General features: G+C 58.0%; 5 protein-coding genes across 5 annotated transcripts; 2 read left to right on the top strand and 3 right to left on the bottom strand.

The window, feature by feature from the left end:
* The first annotated feature begins 201 nt into the window (after positions 1–201).
* Positions 202–2,144, top strand: JDV02_000832 (uncharacterized protein). The gene is made up of 2 exons (XM_047981696.1): positions 202–459; positions 528–2,144. The coding sequence occupies exons 1-2, from the start codon at positions 327–329 to the stop codon at positions 1,898–1,900; spliced, it is 1,506 nt and encodes a 501-aa protein (XP_047837656.1). The 5' UTR covers positions 202–326; the 3' UTR covers positions 1,901–2,144.
* An 837-nt stretch (positions 2,145–2,981) lies between these two features.
* Positions 2,982–5,276, top strand: THI6 (thiamine biosynthetic bifunctional enzyme). Its single transcript, XM_047981697.1, has 4 exons — positions 2,982–3,353; positions 3,500–3,635; positions 3,738–4,301; positions 4,390–5,276. The coding sequence occupies exons 1-4, from the start codon at positions 3,077–3,079 to the stop codon at positions 4,970–4,972; spliced, it is 1,560 nt and encodes a 519-aa protein (XP_047837657.1). The 5' UTR covers positions 2,982–3,076; the 3' UTR covers positions 4,973–5,276.
* Positions 5,043–8,112, bottom strand: JDV02_000834 (uncharacterized protein). Its single transcript, XM_047981698.1, has 5 exons — positions 7,372–8,112; positions 6,671–7,294; positions 6,451–6,618; positions 6,119–6,393; positions 5,043–6,059 (listed from the first exon to the last, which is right to left on the bottom strand). Exons 1-5 carry the CDS (start codon positions 7,485–7,487, stop codon positions 5,458–5,460), a joined length of 1,785 nt encoding a protein of 594 aa, XP_047837658.1. The 5' UTR covers positions 7,488–8,112; the 3' UTR covers positions 5,043–5,457.
* Positions 8,113–8,690: 578 nt separating this feature from the next.
* On the bottom strand, positions 8,691–11,215 carry HEM1 (5-aminolevulinate synthase). The gene is made up of 2 exons (XM_047981699.1): positions 10,486–11,215; positions 8,691–10,427 (listed from the first exon to the last, which is right to left on the bottom strand). The coding sequence occupies exons 1-2, from the start codon at positions 11,165–11,167 to the stop codon at positions 8,905–8,907; spliced, it is 2,205 nt and encodes a 734-aa protein (XP_047837659.1). The 5' UTR covers positions 11,168–11,215; the 3' UTR covers positions 8,691–8,904.
* A 575-nt stretch (positions 11,216–11,790) lies between these two features.
* Positions 11,791–18,349, bottom strand: JDV02_000836 (uncharacterized protein). The gene has a single exon (XM_047981700.1). It carries the CDS (start codon positions 17,538–17,540, stop codon positions 12,084–12,086), a length of 5,457 nt encoding a protein of 1,818 aa, XP_047837660.1. The 5' UTR covers positions 17,541–18,349; the 3' UTR covers positions 11,791–12,083.
* Between the last annotated feature and the right edge of the window lie 246 nt (positions 18,350–18,595).

Below are 18,595 nucleotides of genomic sequence, written 5' to 3' on the forward strand. Positions count from 1 at the left end.
TAAAGAGGACCTCGTGAGCGACCCCCGATTTCGCGCAATGGTGCGTACACATGGTAACGAGAAACAGAGGAAGAGTTACAGTCACGGCGGAGTGGGGTTGGGAGCATTTGGCAATCATGTCCAGTCGATTGGTGCACCTGCGATTATCTTTCCTTGTTGACGGATGGGTGGTGCAGCTGATGTCATGCCGAGGCCACCGAGCCGCGAAAGCTTAAATAAAAAGTCGAGGTGCAACTTCCTCGTACAGTGACCATCTGGCGGATAAGCACAATATACGGAAGGCGCGACACTTGAATCTCATTTCGCACCATTGAGAAGGCGCGACCATGCCCGGGCTCACTCGGCTGCAGTGTCGCTCTCTGATGCGACTCTCCGGACGTGCCACTCCCATCGCGCGCCAACAAGTCACTAACAAAACGCCGCCGGCAAGGCACGCCTCCTCGCAAGCGGCGTCTAATGGTAAGCTCGGCTCTCTTGCCATCATTGGCCGTCTCTCCATCCGCTGCTAAGCCGATTCGCTTTCCAAGGATCCAAGGAACGCATCGTCATTCTCGGCTCCGGGTGGGCAGGGTACGCCGTCGGCCGCACTCTAAAACCCTCGACGGCAACCCGTATCCTCATCTCACCTCGATCCCACTTCGTCTTCACGCCTCTGCTAGCTTCGACGTCTGTCGGCACGCTCGAGTTTCGAGCTGCCATCGAGCCCGTCCGCCGCCTCAACCTCGATGAGTTCCATCAGGCGTGGGCATCCGACATTGACTTTCAGCGCAAAGTCATTCGCGTTGAGGCGAATACGCGTGGCGATGTCGGCGCGGTGACGGGCATCCAGCTGACCAAGGGCACCGAGTTCGAAGTGCCTTACGACAAACTCGTCCTCGCAGTCGGCTGCTACAGCCAGACGTTTGGCATCGAGGGCGTCAAAGAGCATGCCTGCTTCCTGCGCGACATCGGCGACGCGCGCATCATTCGTCTCAAGGTCCTGGCCGCCTTCGAAAAGGCAAGCTTGCCTACCACGAGCGACGAAGAGCGGCACAAGCTACTGCACTTTGCCGTCGTCGGTGGAGGGCCCACTGGCATTGAGTTTGCTGCCGAGCTGCACGACTTGGTGAGAGATGACTTGTCAAAGCTCTTTCCCGATCTGAAGCGCTTCGTCGCCATCACCATCTACGACATTGCACCAAAGGTCCTACCCATGTTCGATCAGAGCTTGGCCAACTACGCCACCGAGATGTTTCGACGTCAGGGCATCACCGTCAAGACTGAGCATCACCTGCAACGGATACGGCGAGAGGGTGACCATCTCATGTTGAAGGCGAAGGAGCTGCCGGAAGAGGTCGGGGCCGGTGTTGTCGTCTGGAGCACGGGCCTGACCCAGAATCCGCTGACGAGTCTATTGTTGGGCCGCGAGATCGACGGCCTGGGCAAGATCGCCAAAGACCCACGGACAGGCGGCATCGTCACGGATGAGCACATGCGCGTGCAGCTCGAGCCTCTGCAGGCAAAGGTATCCACAGCGCCTTCGGCCGCGGAATCACCCACCACACCGCTGCCAGACGTCTTTGCGGTGGGCGATTGCACCGCCGTCAAGGGGCGCAACTACCCGGCCACGGCCCAAGTGGCCAGCCAGCAGGCGGCGTACTTAGCCAAGCAGCTCAACAAGGGCGAGGCCAACTCATCGTCGTCAGCCCCTTTCAAGTTCCGCAACTTAGGCACCATGGCATACCTGGGCAGCTGGCGGGCCATCCACCAGAGCGGCAAGGACGAGCTCAAGGGCCGCGCGGCCTGGATTCTGTGGCGGACGGCGTACCTTACCAAGAGCATGAGCATCAAGAACAAGATCATGATTCCGGTATACTGGCTGATTACCTGGCTTTTCGGACGGGATATCTCAAGGTTTTAAATGCTGGACGGGTAGGCGTTTGGGTAGACGAAAATATAGAAGGGCGACTTCGCACTATTGTTCTGGGCGAATGAGGCCAGTAAAATGAACATTTCCCTCCATAGTTGCGCAGACGTTCCGTCCTCCGTGCAGCGGATCTGTGATAGATGCTAGCAGGTATTGTGAACGGCAGGTCAACTCAGCGACCGACCACGCAGACGCAGATATTCCAGCCTAAAAAAAAATGTCGTAGCAAAAGCAGTGCAATAAACTTAGAGTGATATACACCTATACTCTACTATACTCTATTACCTGTCGTCAATATGAAGTCCCGTCTAGTCATTTAGATAGCTTTATGCGGAGTCGCATGCGCTGCTGCCTGTATTTTTATAAGTCAACTAACATTAGTCAAATAACATTAACTATTATTTTCTCCAACGCCAGGCCCCGTACTGTGCTAGGGCCTTTTGACTGCCAACAGCATGGATGAGGAGAAGTAGATTCGCGGGCTAATAACCCAGGTATGCACAGGAACCAAAATGCGAGTATCAGCAGGGTCTAGGGTTGGCTGAGTTAGCTTGATGCTTTAGAACCCCGGGCTTCGGTCACTGCGTACGCGTAGCCCCAGCTTGCCCTTTCGTAACAGTCCGGAAGAACGAAGTAGTTATCCCCATGACCTTTTTCGAACGTGTCGCTCTCTCTGTATTCTCTTGGTCTTTCCTTGGATAGACAAATGAGCAACAAATCGGCTCCTACTGACCCCTTGTCAGTTGCGGCCGGGCTGGTCAGCCCCATCACCCCTATGTATTCCATTGCGTACAGTCTACATGTAGACAAGCCGCTCGGCCGCAGGGTAAGCATGACGACACTGTTCCTCAGTTTCCGAAATCGAGGCCTTAAAGAAAAGGATGGGCTGTAGCTCGGTGTATTGAGATTAATGTGCGCTGCTGAAAGTTGATGATAGGGCCGCTTGAGAAGTCAAGACTCATCTTAGTTTGTGAAGCGCAAGTCAGTCACGTCACCCACCACCACCAGCTTGCTGGAGCTCCATATTTAATAATGCCCACCAGGCGGGCCTCTCCCTCAGTCAACATCAACGCCATCTCTCACTCTCTCACTCTCTCCCTCGTCCTTTACGACTTCACACGCGCAACTTTTCATTACCCGCTCGATCTGCACCGCAAGTGGGGGGGAAAAATGGCAGTCGACTATGGCGTGTACCTCGTCACCGACTCGACGCCCGCCATCCTCGGCTCGCGCAGCCTCGCCGGCGCGGTCGAGGCCTCGCTCCGGGGCGGCGCCGGCGTCGTGCAGTACCGGGACAAGACGGCCTCGCACGACGACGCGGTGCGCACCGCGCGCGAGCTGCTCGCCGTGACGCGCCGCTTCGGCGTGCCGCTTCTCGTCAACGACCGCGTCGAGGTGGCCGTCGAGGTTGGCTGCGAGGGCGTGCACATTGGCCAGGACGACATGGGTAGGTTCAAACCCATTTTGTACGTTGAGGAATTAAAGGGGGACAATTGAGGAAGGACAAAGATAGATGACGGTGATGATGATGATGATGATGATGATGGCTGACGAGGATAAACGTGCGTGATGCGTGCACACACACACCTGTAGAGTTTCAAAAGGCGCGCCAGATGCTTGGCCCGGACAAAATCATTGGCGTGACGGCCAGCTCGACGGAAGAGGCCCTCCGCGCGTGTGAGGCCGGCGCGACATATCTCGGCCTCGGCACCGTCTACGCCACGCAGACGTACGTGACGCAATTCAACTCTTATCTCACTGACGCTTCCCTCTCAACCGTCATCATCATACTCCCCCATTTAGCTTACACCTCACGTTTTCTCTCTCATAGCAAAAAGGACACAAAGGCCATCATCGGCCCTCACGGCGTTCGCGACATCCTCGCCGCCCTCGCCGCCGCCGGGCACGCCTCTGTCCCCACCGTCTGCATCGGCGGCATCAACGCCTCCAATGCCGGCGACGTCCTCCTCCTCGCCGCCGCCGCCACCACCACCACCACCACCAGCGGCAGCACCCCGGCCAAGTCGCTCGACGGCGTGGCCGTCGTCAGCGCTCTCGTTGCGGCCCCGGACCCCGCCGATGCCGCGCGCCACCTCCTCGGCCAGGTCCTCCGCGCCCGCGTCCCCGACGTCGTCCGCAGCGTCGCCGCCACGACCCCCCTGTCGCACAACATGACCAACCTCGTCGTCCAGAACATCGCCGCCAATGTTGCCCTCGCCGTCGGCGCAAGCCCCATCATGGCGAATTACGCCGAGGAGGCTGCTGACCTAGCTCGCCTAGGCGGCGCCCTCGTCGTCAACATGGGCACCGTTACCCCTGACGGGCTCAAGAATTACCTCCAGGCGCTCAAGGCGTACAACGACGCCGGACGGCCTGTGATCCTCGATCCGGTCGGGTACGTAACTTATCCTCGCCGTCCCACTGCTGCCCGGACGCAGCACCTTCCTTGGTCGCGCCGTTTTCTGACCATGCTCCCCCTTCAGAGCCGGCGCTACCGCCGTCCGCCGCTCGGCCGTCGAGACGCTCCTCTCCTCGGGCCGTTACGCCGTCATCAAGGGCAACGCCTCCGAGATGCTCGTGGTGCGTGGCGGCTCCGGGCCCCTCGCCCAGCGCGGCGTCGACTCCACGTCGCAGCTCACCCTCGCCCAGCGCGCCAGCCTCGCCCGCGATGTCGCCCGGCGACACCGCTGCGTCGCCCTCGTCACGGGCGCCACCGACCTGCTCAGCGACGGTCGCCGCGTCGTGCGCGTCGACAACGGCCACGAGCTGCTCGGCATGATCACTGGCTCCGGCTGCACCCTTGGCACCGCCGTCAGCGCCATGGTCTGCTCTCCCGTCGGCGCCGCGGAACCTCTCGCCGCGGCCGTGGCCGCCACCGTCATGTTCGGCATCGCGGCTGAGATGGCCGCTGAACGGCCCGAGGTCAGAGGCCCGGGCACCTTCGTGCCTGCCTTCCTCGACGAGCTGTATAGCATTCGCAAGGCCACAGCAGCGGGCGATCTGCGTTGGCTAGTGCTGGCAAAGGTGCAGGCCATCGATGTTCCTGAAGATGACGCCTCTCCATGACCGGGCTGACAGTTCTCTCTTCTTTCGTCCCGGGGGAGCGAGGAAGCAGCATGCGCGGACCTGCAGGTTTGGATAGACAAAAGGCCTAATGAAGCTATGAGATTATACACCAATAGCATTTTCCAATCCTATGAGAGCCCATGAAATCGTCAAAACGCCAATTGGTAACCAATGCCCATGACCATAGGCCCTCGAAGAGCACCTAGCGGGCGGAATGTGTCCAACACCTTGATCCATGCTCGCTGCGAATTCCACCCGTCGCGTGTGTCCATTGATCTACGCCATAGAAGATGCTCCCCACGACCGTCCACATACTGCTCGTTGTTTTGCACCGCCCTCCGCACAATGAGCCTTGGCCGCCCGCGTCCCCAAACGAGGGGTCGAGTCGTTCCTCGTCATTTTCGTATCGCCATCCGGAGCGCCCCGTCAAGAGAAACTCGCTTCGTTGGCGCATCGGTCGAATCCCTAGCACCCGCTTCTTTTGGTCATTGGGCGCTCAATGTGGCCGCGTTGTCCCCTGCCCCAGCCCACGCCGTCGCACCCGCCGAGTCGTTGACGAGATCCTGCCACATGCTGCTGTTCATCTCCGACACAATCTCTTGCGCAATCTCCTGCGCTGTTACGCCGCTCAGCTGCAGCGCAACGAGCTCCTGCGCCGTCCGAAGTAGTCTCACCAACCGCTCCAGAGGGTCTTCGAGGCCGGCCTTGTCTGCTGTTGACAAGAGCCCGCTCTTGCGCTTGTCGATGATTTCAGACAGGTCATGAATCTGCTGGCCCAGCATCTTGTCCAACGCGAGCTCTTTGCCAATGTGCTCGAGATTCCAACCCGGCACCCGCAGCGCGAGGAGCTTGACGCCTGTGATGAAGGTATAGGCAATGTCGGAAGCGATGAGTGTGAGAAATCGCGGCCTTTCCAGCTCGGAGCCGGCAAATCGAACCTTGAAGAATGCGCGGAGGGATCGAACACAAGACCAGAGAAGCTGCAGGCGGTCTGTGAGGGGCATGTTGGAGGAGTTGCAGTGCTGATCGGAGATGGCAATGTCCATCAGAAGCACCTCGGCGATGGCGAGGTGGCATTGCAAGGTGGCTGGTCGTCAAGTTAGCAATCGCCATAGTTACTTGGCTCACCGAAAGCGGGTCACTCACGATTGTCGGCCAGGCCCTCAGGCAGGGTGGCACGGAACGTGTCAAGCTGGTCTTGGAATGACTCAACGACCATGGTGAGGGGCAGAGACATTGCCGGCATGGCGGGGTCAAATGCCATGGTGAGCGAGATGGTCTGCGCTAGTTGCTGAACCTTGACGAGCTTGACAAGGTACTCGTCGGTCGGAAATTCCATGGTGTTTTCCAGTACGCGGCAGCAGGTGTCGAGTTGCGTCGTATTCATGAAGACATCGATTCGCTTATTGGTGGTGAAAACACTGGAGCTGCGTTAGCCTACGAGTGATTGACTTGGATGAGAAAAGGTCGGGGCTTACAGAGTGTTGAGGTAGTACGTCCCAGCGTACGCGCGGAGGTGATCGAGGTTGCCGTACTTGCTCTCCTCGTCCTCAGAGCCATATGACATGGAGCTCAAGTTGACGCACATAGACCGTGCTAGGAACAGAAGGTTGGTAACTTGTGAGCTTTTGAGAGCGAAGTGGAACCTATCATCCTCGTTAGGCTCATGAGACAAGAACGTGACGAAGGGGATCTCACCATGCAACAAGAAGCTCGAGACCTTGGAGGAGATCGAGGCTCTTGATGCCATCCACTACCGCAGCCTTGCCGACTTCGGCCAGAAGCTCCTCGCCGAGCTTGGCCTGTCGAGCCCCATCAAAGATGCAGCTCACCATCATGATGGCCTTCCACAGGAACGGCCGTGAGCTGCGCAAGTCTGCGGCGGAGGCATGCTTGGGCACGACGACGAAGGGAAAGAGGTGGGCGAAGGCATCGTGGTACTGCGCCAGCAAGACACCGGCCTCTCCCGATAGCGGCCACGGCGAGTCCCATGGCTTGAGGGCCTCAGGACTCCAAGCCGACTCCTCGTCGCCGTCAACGCCCGTGGACGAGGGGGAGGGGAAGAGGTGGCCGAAGTTGAGGATGTCGCCCTTATCAGCGACCTTGCTGGAAGGGGGCTTTGTGGCAGGGAGGCTGGCGGTGCTGGCCGGGCTGTGCTGCTGCTGTGGGTGTGACGGGGAGTGGTGGTGCTGACCCTCGAACTGGGAGGAGAGTTCGTTGAGGCGTTTCTCCAGCTCGGCGACGCGGGATCTCTTGGGACGCTTCTTGATACGGGGCGGGGCCGGAGGCCGGGAGAAGCAATCCTTCTTGAGGCGGAGGCACCTGCGATCGGCAGGGAACGGGGTCAGAAAGAAGCGTCCGTGTCAATGGCCTCGACAAGCTGACTGGCGCTTACTCACCTCTCACACTTGGGGCCGCCATCAGCGCGAGGGATACAGCGGGCCTTTGCTTTGGCGCAGGTCGTGCAGGCCTTGGGGCCCTTTTGCGCCGCCGAGGGGGAGGACGCCGCGTCCATGATAAGTCGTCGTGTAAGACGAAGAGCGACGGGCCGGAGGCGAGTAGGATGATGACTGGGGATGTGTTTGAGGTGGCGGGAGGTAGTTGGAACGGAGACGGAGAGTGACAATGCGAGCTTTGCTTTGTCCAGGTTACATTACAGGTCGCACGAGCGCCATGATATGTTCGTAGGCATGAAAATATGGCATCGACCGGATGTAAGGAGGAACAGCACTTGAGGCGGCGAAAAGGGACGGGGGGCCAACCATGTATGCACCCAGACGGATGGCGGTTGGCTTTATTGCCTTCACAAACGAGCCGTGTCAAGGCTCCACGCAACCCCGCAAAACGCTTGGAAATAGAGAAAGGGAAACAGGCACATGCTTGAGAACCAGAACCCAGATACTCATCAGAGCACTGACGCTATTTCCTGGGGTAGTGGGCATGACGACGACGGGCTGTGGTCCGATCTGGAGGCAGCATCTGGTGGGCGGCCCAAGACATGAGCCAGCCGGAGACGCGACTGGACGGTGGAGGGTGGGCGGTCGATGCAACGGCAGCGGAGGTGCAGAATTGGCCCGGGCCTCCGTGGCGTCTCACGTTGCCTAGGTGCGGGTTGCGAGGAAGAGCGGGGGGGCCGATCCCGTCGTCGAGTCGTGCCAGAGACAGACCTGGCTGGTGCGTGTGGGATGAATCGGTGGGGTTGGCCAGCGCCAGAGGCACGAGCCTTGCCCCCTTGGCTGAGGGAGGTCCTTTGCCGAGGCAAACCTAACCTAACCCTTGTGGCCTGGCGTCGTGGGGCACACACTCGCCTCTCAAGCCACTGATGAGGCCTCTGTTTTCTTGTGGCCTCAGGCGCCAACGACGGCCAATGGCCGAGCAAGGACGATCTGTGCCCTCCACGGACTGTCGGACTGCGTCTTTCCAACCCCAAGTCGGTGGCATGCGATGTAATCCGGGGTTCAGTCTGGGGCTCAGTCTGGGGCACGCAATGATCGCCTTTCCCCAGGCTGCCCATGCACATGCCGGGGCCGGGGCATCGGGAAGCATCTGGGTTCGGGTATCTCGAGTCTCACCCGCAGAGTCGTTGGCCATCTCCGAGCGCCCGGCTCCGGAGGGGTCGCCTGCTGTCTGGGCCTGCATCGGTTTGACACCTATTCTTGGGGACTGGCCACATGGTCCTCTTCGTCACCATCTGAGACATGAGGACGGTATTAGTAAAGCATCGTGAGGTGTATTACTACTACGAACGATATCACCCAGTGGCCATACGGTGAAGCTTTCATCGATTCATGGCGGGAACATCGCGTGTCCCTCAAAAGCTTTCAGTCAATTGGTCAGGTATGAAAGTAACGTCAGTGTCGGCCGCGGCCAACGGTAGCAATCCAAGTGTCCGGCTCAACTACCGACCGGCACTTGCATGCTACGGGGACCGCTTAGGCGGCGGCGCTGGCCACGCGGGTCACACTATGGCTCTCGCGCGCAAGGAGCGCCTCGGTGAAGCCTTGGCTCGCGTCGCCCGTGGCCTTCATCTCCTGCGCCGCCTCCTCGATGCCCAGCTGCTTGTTCGTCCAGAGTGGCTGCGCGACGTTACCCGGTTCCCCAACGCCGATGAAGCCGCCCTCGGCAGCCCACTGCGAGGTGCGCTTGATGCCCAAGCGAGTCCAAATCTCGTCCACAGCGGCCACCAGCTCGTCACGATACTCCTTAGTGTGTCCTGGGGTCGGCGTGATGCGGAGGCGCTCTTGGCCCACAGGCACCGTGGGATAGTTGATCGACTGGACGTAGATCTGGTAGTCCTGCAGCAACATGTCCGAGGCAGCTTTGGCAAGCTCCGCGTTGCCAACCAGAAGGGGGATGATGTGAGACGGGTTCGGGATGACCGGGATGTCCCGCGCGTTCATTTCCTCCTTGACAGCCCGTGTATGAAGCTGCTGCAGACGACGGTCGCCATCGTATTCCATCTGATACTCAATCGAGGCCTTTGCCCCGGCCATAGTCGCCGGCGGCAGCGAGGTCGTGAAGATGAACCCAGGGGCCAAGGATCGGATCATGTCCACCAACTTATTGCTGCCGGCAATGTAGCCGCCAACGCAGCCATAGGCTTTGCCAAGCGTGCCCGTGATGATGTCGATGCGGTCCATGACAGAGCCCGAGGGCCGGCCTTGGCGATGTGCCTCCCAGTCCAGGTGCTCAGCAACACCAGCGCCATGTGGACCGTACATGCCGACAGCATGCACTTCATCGAGAAAGGTGATGGCACCATACTTATCTGCCAGGTCGCAAATCTTCTCAATCGGTCCAATTGAGCCGCACATGCTGTAGACAGACTCAAAGGCGATGATCTTGGGGACATGCAGGGGTAGGGAAGCAAGCTTGGCCTCGAGATCGGCCACGTCATTGTGCTTGAAGACAATCTTCTTCGTGCCGGAATGGCGAATGCCCTGAATCATGGAAGCATGGTTCAAGCTATCAGAGAGGATGACGCAGTCGGGCAGCTTGCTACCCAGAGTCGCGAGAGTGGCGTCGTTGGCGACGTAGCAGGAGCTGAAGACCAGCGCGGCCTCCTTGGCATGCAACTTGGCCAATGTCCCCTCGAGTTCGACGGCATGTTTGTTATGGCCTGAGATATTTCGCGTGCCGCCGGCACCAGCGCCGTACTCATCAAGGGTCTCGTGCATCTTGTTCAAGACGCGAGAGTTGCGACCCATGCCGAGGTAGTCGTTGGCGCACCAAACAGTAACACGATCCTCCTTGTTGGCCATGTGAGCACGGGGAAACTCCCTCGCGAGGCGGTTGATGTTGTTAAAATAGCGGTAAGACTTGTCCTTGTGCTTCTTGTCCAATTCAACGTTATAGAAGGCGTCGTAGTTGAACTTGCCCGCGTCGTGGGAGAGGCCGGCGCCAACGGCGGGTGCGGCATCCTTGCGAGGGACGGCCATGCCGGGCGGTATACGAGCTACACAGTGTCAGCACATCCAAATCGTTCGTTTATTTTGTCTTGGTTGGATGCTCACCTTCATCCCGGCCCTCGAGAATGGGGTTGTCGACGGCCCGGGCCTCCTGGTTGCGGCTCGTGTGAATGCGAGCCCGATTGGCAGCCGCCTTGCCGTGGCCGGAGAAGGCACGAAGACCAGCGGGGGCACCACCGGTGCGGGCGGACTGCACGGCCAGGGCCTTGCCCATGACGGGGCAGCGATGGGCGTAGAGCTGCAACTTGGACATGGTGCCGCCGCAGGGCGACGCCTTGGGGCGAGCCGATGTGGACATGGCCCGCAGCGTGGCGGGCGACGCGGCCTTGAGGAAAGGGCACATGGCCTTGGACTGGCGAAGAACACTGTCCATGATGCCTATACCAGGATCGTGTCCCAAAGTCCGGGTCGATTGGGATAGTTTGTCGTCGTCGAGACAGATCGAGTGCACGAAGTGGCGGAATATGGTGGGGCGTCGGCGAAGACCGAGCGAGGATTGGGCTGGAAGAAAGTCGATCAACAGCGCTGGGCTCTGACGATGCTCTGCGCGACAGCGTCGATCGTCGTACGGAGCCCGTAGAGACAACGACACAGGCGAAGCGAAACAGTCTGGTGAACAGCAAGATGGTTGGGGGGAGGATGGCGATGGGAAACGAGGCGCAGGTTTTTGTCCTGAGTCGATGACTTGAGTAAGTTGCAAGGCGGGTGCCACCAGAGTGTCCCTCATTCTGCCGTCCACGTGCAGGGGGGTCCCGCCCTCCGAACGGCAGCCGTTCCAGCATGCGAGACACCCACCGACCCCACATTTCTTGCGCCGTGACACCCAAGAACAGGCCCTGGAGCCACCATGACACGCCGCCCAACGCGCCATCGCCGCCCAGACCGGCCGACTTTCCAGGGCCTTCCTCGCCGGACGGCCTAGGTAGGCGGCGGAGGACCGTAATACGCTGTTCCTGATTGGCTGTCCTTCCGGATCCCAGCTAAACCGGGCCGCTAAAATTTTGGCATGTGAGGTGAGTGCGGGTTTCCTGCAGTCCGAATACGCTGCGCTGCCCTCGCTCACGCATTCCTGTTTCTTGCGTACAAAGTTGGTGCGGAGGAGTGAGTCGATGGCTCCAATCGTGGCAACACGCATTATTTGATGCCTTCCCCCGACAAGTCGGGTCGGCGGCCTGGAGCCATCGCCCGTGAGCGTGAGCGCAACCCACTTCCAATGGAGCCGTCCAAGAGAAATGTGAGGCCACCTCGCCTTTCCTTGTGCAGTATATAGGGTTGTTGAACTCAATACGACCGAATGGATACTTCATGCACTGCTTCTCACATCGGTCACGCTAGATGCCGCACTCTATACTTCGTTTCGCTTCTTCTGTGCAAGTCCGTGCAATAAAAGGGTATCACAACGAGAGCAAATGCCGCCAACCATGCTCGCTAATTCACACAAGGTTTGCTCCAACCAGCCCATCCGGTTTCGCCTATCAATTCGACGCGCGGGATCCGCAATCCCGACTTCCCCCCGAAAACCCGCTCGGCCGCGCCGTCCCTCGTACCACTGGCCTTGTCGAGCTATGCCTTGAATGGGCACATATGGCCGGCATCAGAACGAGTTCTAGGGGCCCACAGGCTTCTCTCCAGCCCATCATGCCTCAGACGCCCGAACGGCGATACTGGACTCCCTGTTGCCACTGCTGCCTCCTAGCCGCAGCTTCGCGCATGACCTCGAGGTCCTCTCTCGCTCGTGGGCTCTGCAGTTGGGCGCCAGACACCGAATCGCTGCGTTGCAAGTTCTGCAAGTTCTTTGATCTTCGTGTTAGCAATTTCCTTGCCACGTACCGACCACGCGCAAGTCTTACACGAGGATCGGCGGCCAGTTCTGCTGCCAGCTGGGCTTTCAAATCACCCTCCGACAAACCATTCAGACCGTCCAGCCGACGCTGCAGCTCTTCCGCCGCAGCCAAAGCAACGTACTGCAGCGAGAAGCATCCGGATACCACTGCGAGTGCGAATCGGTGGTGGCTTTGGACAAGGTTGTCAAGGAGCCGCCACCGCTGGTCCTCTTTGAGGAATCCGAGGCCGTCCGCCTTGAGATACCGGTTGATGCCCTCCGCCGCTTTCTTGACTGCCCCCCGTGGCTCACCGCCAACGCCCGGAAATTGCGCTTTCTGCAACTCTTCCAGTGCCTTCCGGAGCGTCTGCTCAAATGCCGCTCGATCTCGGCTCTGTTTCGGTGGACTGAAAATGGCACGCAGATTGCCTGGAGTCATTACTGGCGTCCGTGGAGTTGACTGGACTTCCGGCGCGTGCGAGGGTCGACTTGCGATGGACTGGGCAGTGCTCGATGCATCTCCGAAGTAAGTGTTTGTACCAGGGAGGGGCTGTAGCGCTGCTGTCTGCGGCAAGCTATGCGCTCCCGGCTGGATCGTAGTTTCAGTGTTCGTCGTGGTAGTGTTGCTCGCCCCAGCCTCCACTCGACCTTCATTCTTTCCATGGCCATCTTGAGCACCATATGTGGTCTGAACAGCCTGGGCCGGCTGGGATAAAGCCGCCGTTGGTGGTGCAGAGACCAGCTGAGCCGGGCCGTCGCGATGCATGTAATGCACCGGGAGCGCGCGGTGGATCTCCAGCCTTCTCTGCTCCTCCTGCAGTCGCTCATATTCCTTCGGGTCTGTGACACGAAGCCGGTTCATTTTCACCATCTGGTCGACCTCTCGCAACTCTTCAGCCGTCAGGTTGTTCGTCGGGTCCTCTTCCTCGAATGTATCGGTTGAAACAATGAATCGAATTGGTGCCCGCTCCCTATTGGACGTGTAGCTAATCAGCTTGTCCAGTATCGCGTCTTTGCCGATAAAGTCCGTTAGGTCGCGGGGCGGCACGCGGCGAAGCGGGTGCACTAGGCTTCCCAGTCGATTTGACCAGCTAACGGGGTTCTTCTTATCCACAACCCGTGAGGCCAGCTGCGTCTTGAAGACGGCTTTGTTCTGCAGATCCTCTTCATAGGAGCCCGCTACCATGAATCGGTAAACGAACACCTCCTTGGTCTGCCCGATGCGGAAGGCGCGACCAATGGCTTGCTGCTCTTGCACAGGGTTCCACTTGTAGTCGAAGATGACGACACGGTTGGCTCCGTGAATGTTGAGGCCGACACCACCTGCTGTGGTTGAGACGAGATATACCTCCTGGTCGCCAGTATTGAAAGCTTTGACCATCTCCTGGCGCTTTGCAATATTTGTTGATCCGTCCAGGCGACTCACTCTCCGCTTCTGTAGACGCAGGATGTACATCAAGTAGTTCAAAGTCGCCAAAGACTGCGAGAAAACGAGTACCTTGTCTTGGACGCGCTTCGCTTCGTCAAGTATCACGCACAAAAGTTCCGCCTTCATCGATAGGCCGACGGCATCCTTATCTGTATGCGCATGCATCTCCTTGAGCGTAGCTGTCACGACGGAAGCAGGCAGCTTGGATTCCTTCTCAGACTTGCGGTGATCTTCTGCACTGATCTTATCATGCTCCTCCACGCCACCATGCTTCTGATTCATGGCCTTCTGCATTAAACAGCGTGGATGGTTGCAGAGCAACATGAGGTCGTTCACGATCTTAAAGACGGTGGCTGACGAAATCTCGCCCTTGAGAACTTCCGTCACGTAGACATCATAGAGCTTCGTCTGCAATTTAGTGGGTGGAATGCAGAGGACAAACTCTTTCTTAGGCGGTAAATCCTTTTTCAAGGATTGTATCGTGGCGCGATGGATTTTGGGGGCAACCGTCTCCTTCAGCTCTTGGAGCCTTTTCAGAGCCAGTCGTTTCTGCCATCCAAGGCTGTCTCCCCACAGGCCATCGTGGATGGCGTTGGCGAATCTCTGGCGAAATTCGTCGAGCGTACTCAAGTAGTTGGGAGCAATCCAGTTGACCATGCTGTAGTATTCCTCGACATTGTTCGCCAATGGCGTGCCAGTGAGAGCGATTCGACACTTAGTCTTAAATCGTTCGCAGGTTTGGTGCAATTTAATGTCCTTATTTTTGAGGTAGTGGGCCTCGTCGGCGACGACAATGTTCGGACTCTCGAGCAACTTTGCTTTCGTCGTCTCGTTCGCGACGATTAAGCGCTGCAACATGCTGTAGCCGACGACCAAAACGCCACCACTCTGGGCCCAAGCAGCAACAATTTCATGGCGTTCTCCCGGGCCTACCATGGCTGCAACATGGCGGATAGGACCGAGCACCTCCCCGGAAGTCCACTGGAGTAGCTCGTCTATCCAGTTGTCCACCAAGCCAGCCGGACACAGCACCAGGGTTTTTGACTCACGCAAATCCTTTGGTACCTGCTCTCTCGCGGAAGGGTCTGAGGACCGCGCAGCTTCTTGAACAGCAACGAGGAATGTGATGACCTGCATCGTCTTACCCAGGCCCATGGTGTGGGCAAGGAGACAGCCCTGACGCTGATTATCATCTTGGAGGATGATTTGGTTCCACATGAAACGGACGCCTTCAATTTGATGATCTTTGATACGTTTCGCCGTCTCATCGTTGATGTAAAGGAACGCCTCATGGTCTTGCTTAGCTTCGTTGATGATGAGCCTCGTTTTGTTGGAAGGCATATCTGTCGACCCTAGGGCAGCCCGCAACTTTCGACGGCGAGCCTCTTGCTCCTCAACGCGACGTTTCTCGCGCAAGCGCATGTCAACACCTTCCTTGTTCTGCACCAACTCCTTAGGCACTTTCCTGCGGGGCCTGGTTGGCGTATCTGGCGATGCTAATAGGTCATCTGCGCCGTCGGTCAGGACGCCCATGTCATCGTCAGAGTAATCCAGCCTGACTATCTGGCTTTCCTGAGGAAATAATAGTTCTATACGGCCAAGAAAGGCATGAAAGGTTGCAATTTCGGAGTCCTTTTGATCAGGGCGTTCCTCTGAGCTCAGAACCTGCTTGACCAGCAGGGCTCGGTCCTGCTTATGCCGAAATAGCTCGCTGACCCTCGACTCCTTGCAATGTTTGACATTCATGTAGCTGAGAAACAGTCGCACAGCGTCAAAGCGGCGAGTCTCTTCCGGGGTGTCGGTGCGCAGACGCTTCGGAGACGTCACCTCCATATCATCGTTGCTGGTGAGGGGCAGTACCGGAGCAAGAATCAGAGCGACGAACTCATGACAGCTGTAACGGCGAACTGCCTCGAATATCAAAGAACGTCGGCCATGGCCCAGTTTCCAGAGCAAACATATGACCAGCTTTCTGCGGTCGTTCTCTTTTGACCAGAAATTGGGGTTTTGCTTGCCAATCTCCTCCACATCAAACTCTGATTCCGATGCTGTTGGCGAAGGATGGCTGGTGATGGGGGAGCTGGCGAATTCCCTTTGGAACTTTGGCTCTGCGGGCGTTGTCAAGTCGACCACAGAGGCAGCTCGGGCACGACTCGGCGACTTTTCCGGCGTCTCGAGCTGGGTTAGATCCACGAACAGCGTTGGTGTGACGGCCTTGGCCGGCGTTTGTGGCTCTGCATAGGGGACGGCATCGTCACTCACGGGGACCTTTCTTTCATCCATGAATTCGTCTGCGCCATCTGGAACAACGAAGTCGTCCTCGTCCGAACTTGTGAGGACTTCGCTGCCTAAGGGGCTCTGGGGCGGATCAACCTGCCGCACCTGCCGCCCAGATGCTTCTCTGGTGGCAAACTTCTGAGGCTCAATTCGCGAGTCCAGGGTATCTGCCAGCCACTGGCAATACAGCCTATCGGCCAAAGTCTGCTCCAAGCAAGTGGCCTGCAGCCGAACGTCTGACTTTTTGGTCCAGCTCTGATCTAGGATCTCTGCGCAGAGCTTTTTGATGCGGTCCTCGAAAGCCTGGGCACGCTGGCGAGCCCCGATGACGTCTCCATGCCAAGTGCCTTTCATCCTGGACGTGATCCAGATTTGATGAGCGCGGCGCGCATATCGAGGGAGCTTCGCCTCGTTCCACCGTTGCTTGAAGACATCCATGGCCTCTCGCAAGATGGTCTCGACAACTCCTCGGTCGAGATGCCGGCTGTTGACTTTTGCAGCTTCTGCCTCAGCTTCCTCGGCTTCGATTTCTCGGAGAGTTTCCTCGTCAAGCGACTCCGGAAGATCCAATAAGTCGACCACACTTTCGTCATCCTCTGATGGAGTTTGTGGTCTCGTCAGAAATAGACCTTGATTAAACAAGGCCTCTGTTCGTCCATTTCTGACCAACAGCCGTTTCATCATCTGAGCTGCAACAACCCTCACGCCGGGGGGTAACACAATCGGGAAGTCAGTGGTGAAGTTTCTTTCATCCACAGAGTGAAGCTGAGAGGTGACAGCCCTATGGGATGACTTGATTGCAGACACTGGCATGGAGCTCTGACCCAGGTATGCTCCGGGGGAAAACGTTTCCCAAGGGTATTCACTTGAGTTGGCTTCCGACTCTCTTGCATTGGCACGCGGGCCGACAAAGTCCGCTTCCGTTGCGATGGGTAGCGGCGCCAAATTGACTGGCACACTCGCAAGTAGCGTTGGCGCCAGTCGGGTTTGCTTCGGTGCCTTCTTGCCGTCAGGTTCTGTCGTTTTAGGTTCCGTCGAAGACGTCATGTTCTTGTTGGCTCTGCTAGGCGAAGGTGAGGCGGCTGTGAAAGGCGCGCGATCATCAAGTGCATCTGCTTTGCGTTTCAAATTAGTCACGCTGCCGGGACCTCCGAACGGAGCCGAGCTACCACTTGGTGTGCCATCATCTTTGATCGCGGCTGGTGTAGTTGCCAATAAAGAGTCCTCGTTAGGAACGGACGCATTGTCTTCGAGGTCCTGGTCCTCGTTCTCCCGTCTGGTGAATTCCCGCTTCCACTTTTGAAATGCGGGGCTCTGAGATCGCAGTCTGTGGATTGCAAGACCCAAAGCAGCCTTGTGCCCACCAATTTTGATGCCCAAGCACTCAAACAGTTCGTGCCTGGAGCATACGAACTCAAAAGTCAAGAGGGCGTTGCCGTCAATTTCTTGTTCCCTCACTGCCTCCTTGAGGGCCGCCGGGTCACGCGTACACGGACGCCGCAGCCTAGATAACTCCTCGGCAACGTCGTCGACGCCCCAGAGGAAGGGATCGTGATGCAATATGCCATCCATTGGGGACCAGAGTGAATCGCGGTCGCTGGGGGACTTTCGCTGGGGCGCAAGTCAGAATTTGATTGGGTGCAGCATCATCCGAAAAATCCCATTCTATAACCCATCTGGGAGTCTCCGCTCGTAGAGCTGAGGTATCGATAAAGAGGAGTTGGGTGAAAAAAGGTTCGCGACGTGAATGCTGAGGGGAGTAGGTTGCGGAGAGCAGGGAACAAACATCCTCAGACAGCTGCCAGCAAGGCGAGAATTGTGTCAGTCCGCATAATCGAAGAATGCGAGGCTAGTTCTTGCGGTAATCTGGCTTTGCTATGCCAGGCTGATTTCGGCTTCAGTGTCAACCGTCGTGCAGAAAGAGGCGTTATGGTCGTGGGCCCCACCTCCCTTGCAAGCAAAGAGTACTGCAGGCGGTAGAGAGCTGCGGACGTCGCTATTTGTGAGCTGGTGCGATGAGTGCGTGCTTCGGAAATCTTGGATAGAATGTTGACACGAAGCAGAGCGGGTGAGGCCGGAGGCTGGAGGCTGGACGCAGAATTGGAGGATGGGTTGGAAGGTGCAAGCAGGTTGCACAGAGATCTGCAGGCGCGATGCAAGCCAGAGGAAGACGTGTGTGTTGCCAAGTTGGTGGGCGGACCGCGTTGCTCAGCCGCCGCGAGTTCACGTGACTTTGTCATCGGCAGCCCATCGCGTTCTCCTGTGCATGCGTTCGTCAGTTTGGGCTTTGAAAACTGTACTGACATACGGCGGGAGTGGCGGCCAGCGGGAAGTCAAAGGCGCTGCAGAACAGGTCACTATGGTTTGATGCTGAACGAAAGTCACTGTCGACCGAGCGGCGTTCTACGAAGTGAGACAGGCCAAAAGAAAAGCGGCAGCCAACGACGGGCAGACGGCACGGAGCTAGGAAGTGGGTATGCGTGCTGACGCGCGAAGCTTGTGCTAGGCACCGGATGTGCCCCGGCGAACCTCTGCTCTGCACATGGTTGGCGGGGATGCGGCTGAATACCATGGGCAAACACAAAAAACACATGGCGCTACGAAGGACTTCAAAAAGAACTGGACGT

The sequence above is a fragment of the Purpureocillium takamizusanense genome, chromosome 1 (genome assembly GCF_022605165.1).
Source record: "Purpureocillium takamizusanense chromosome 1, complete sequence".
NCBI lineage: Eukaryota > Fungi > Ascomycota > Sordariomycetes > Hypocreales > Ophiocordycipitaceae > Purpureocillium > Purpureocillium takamizusanense.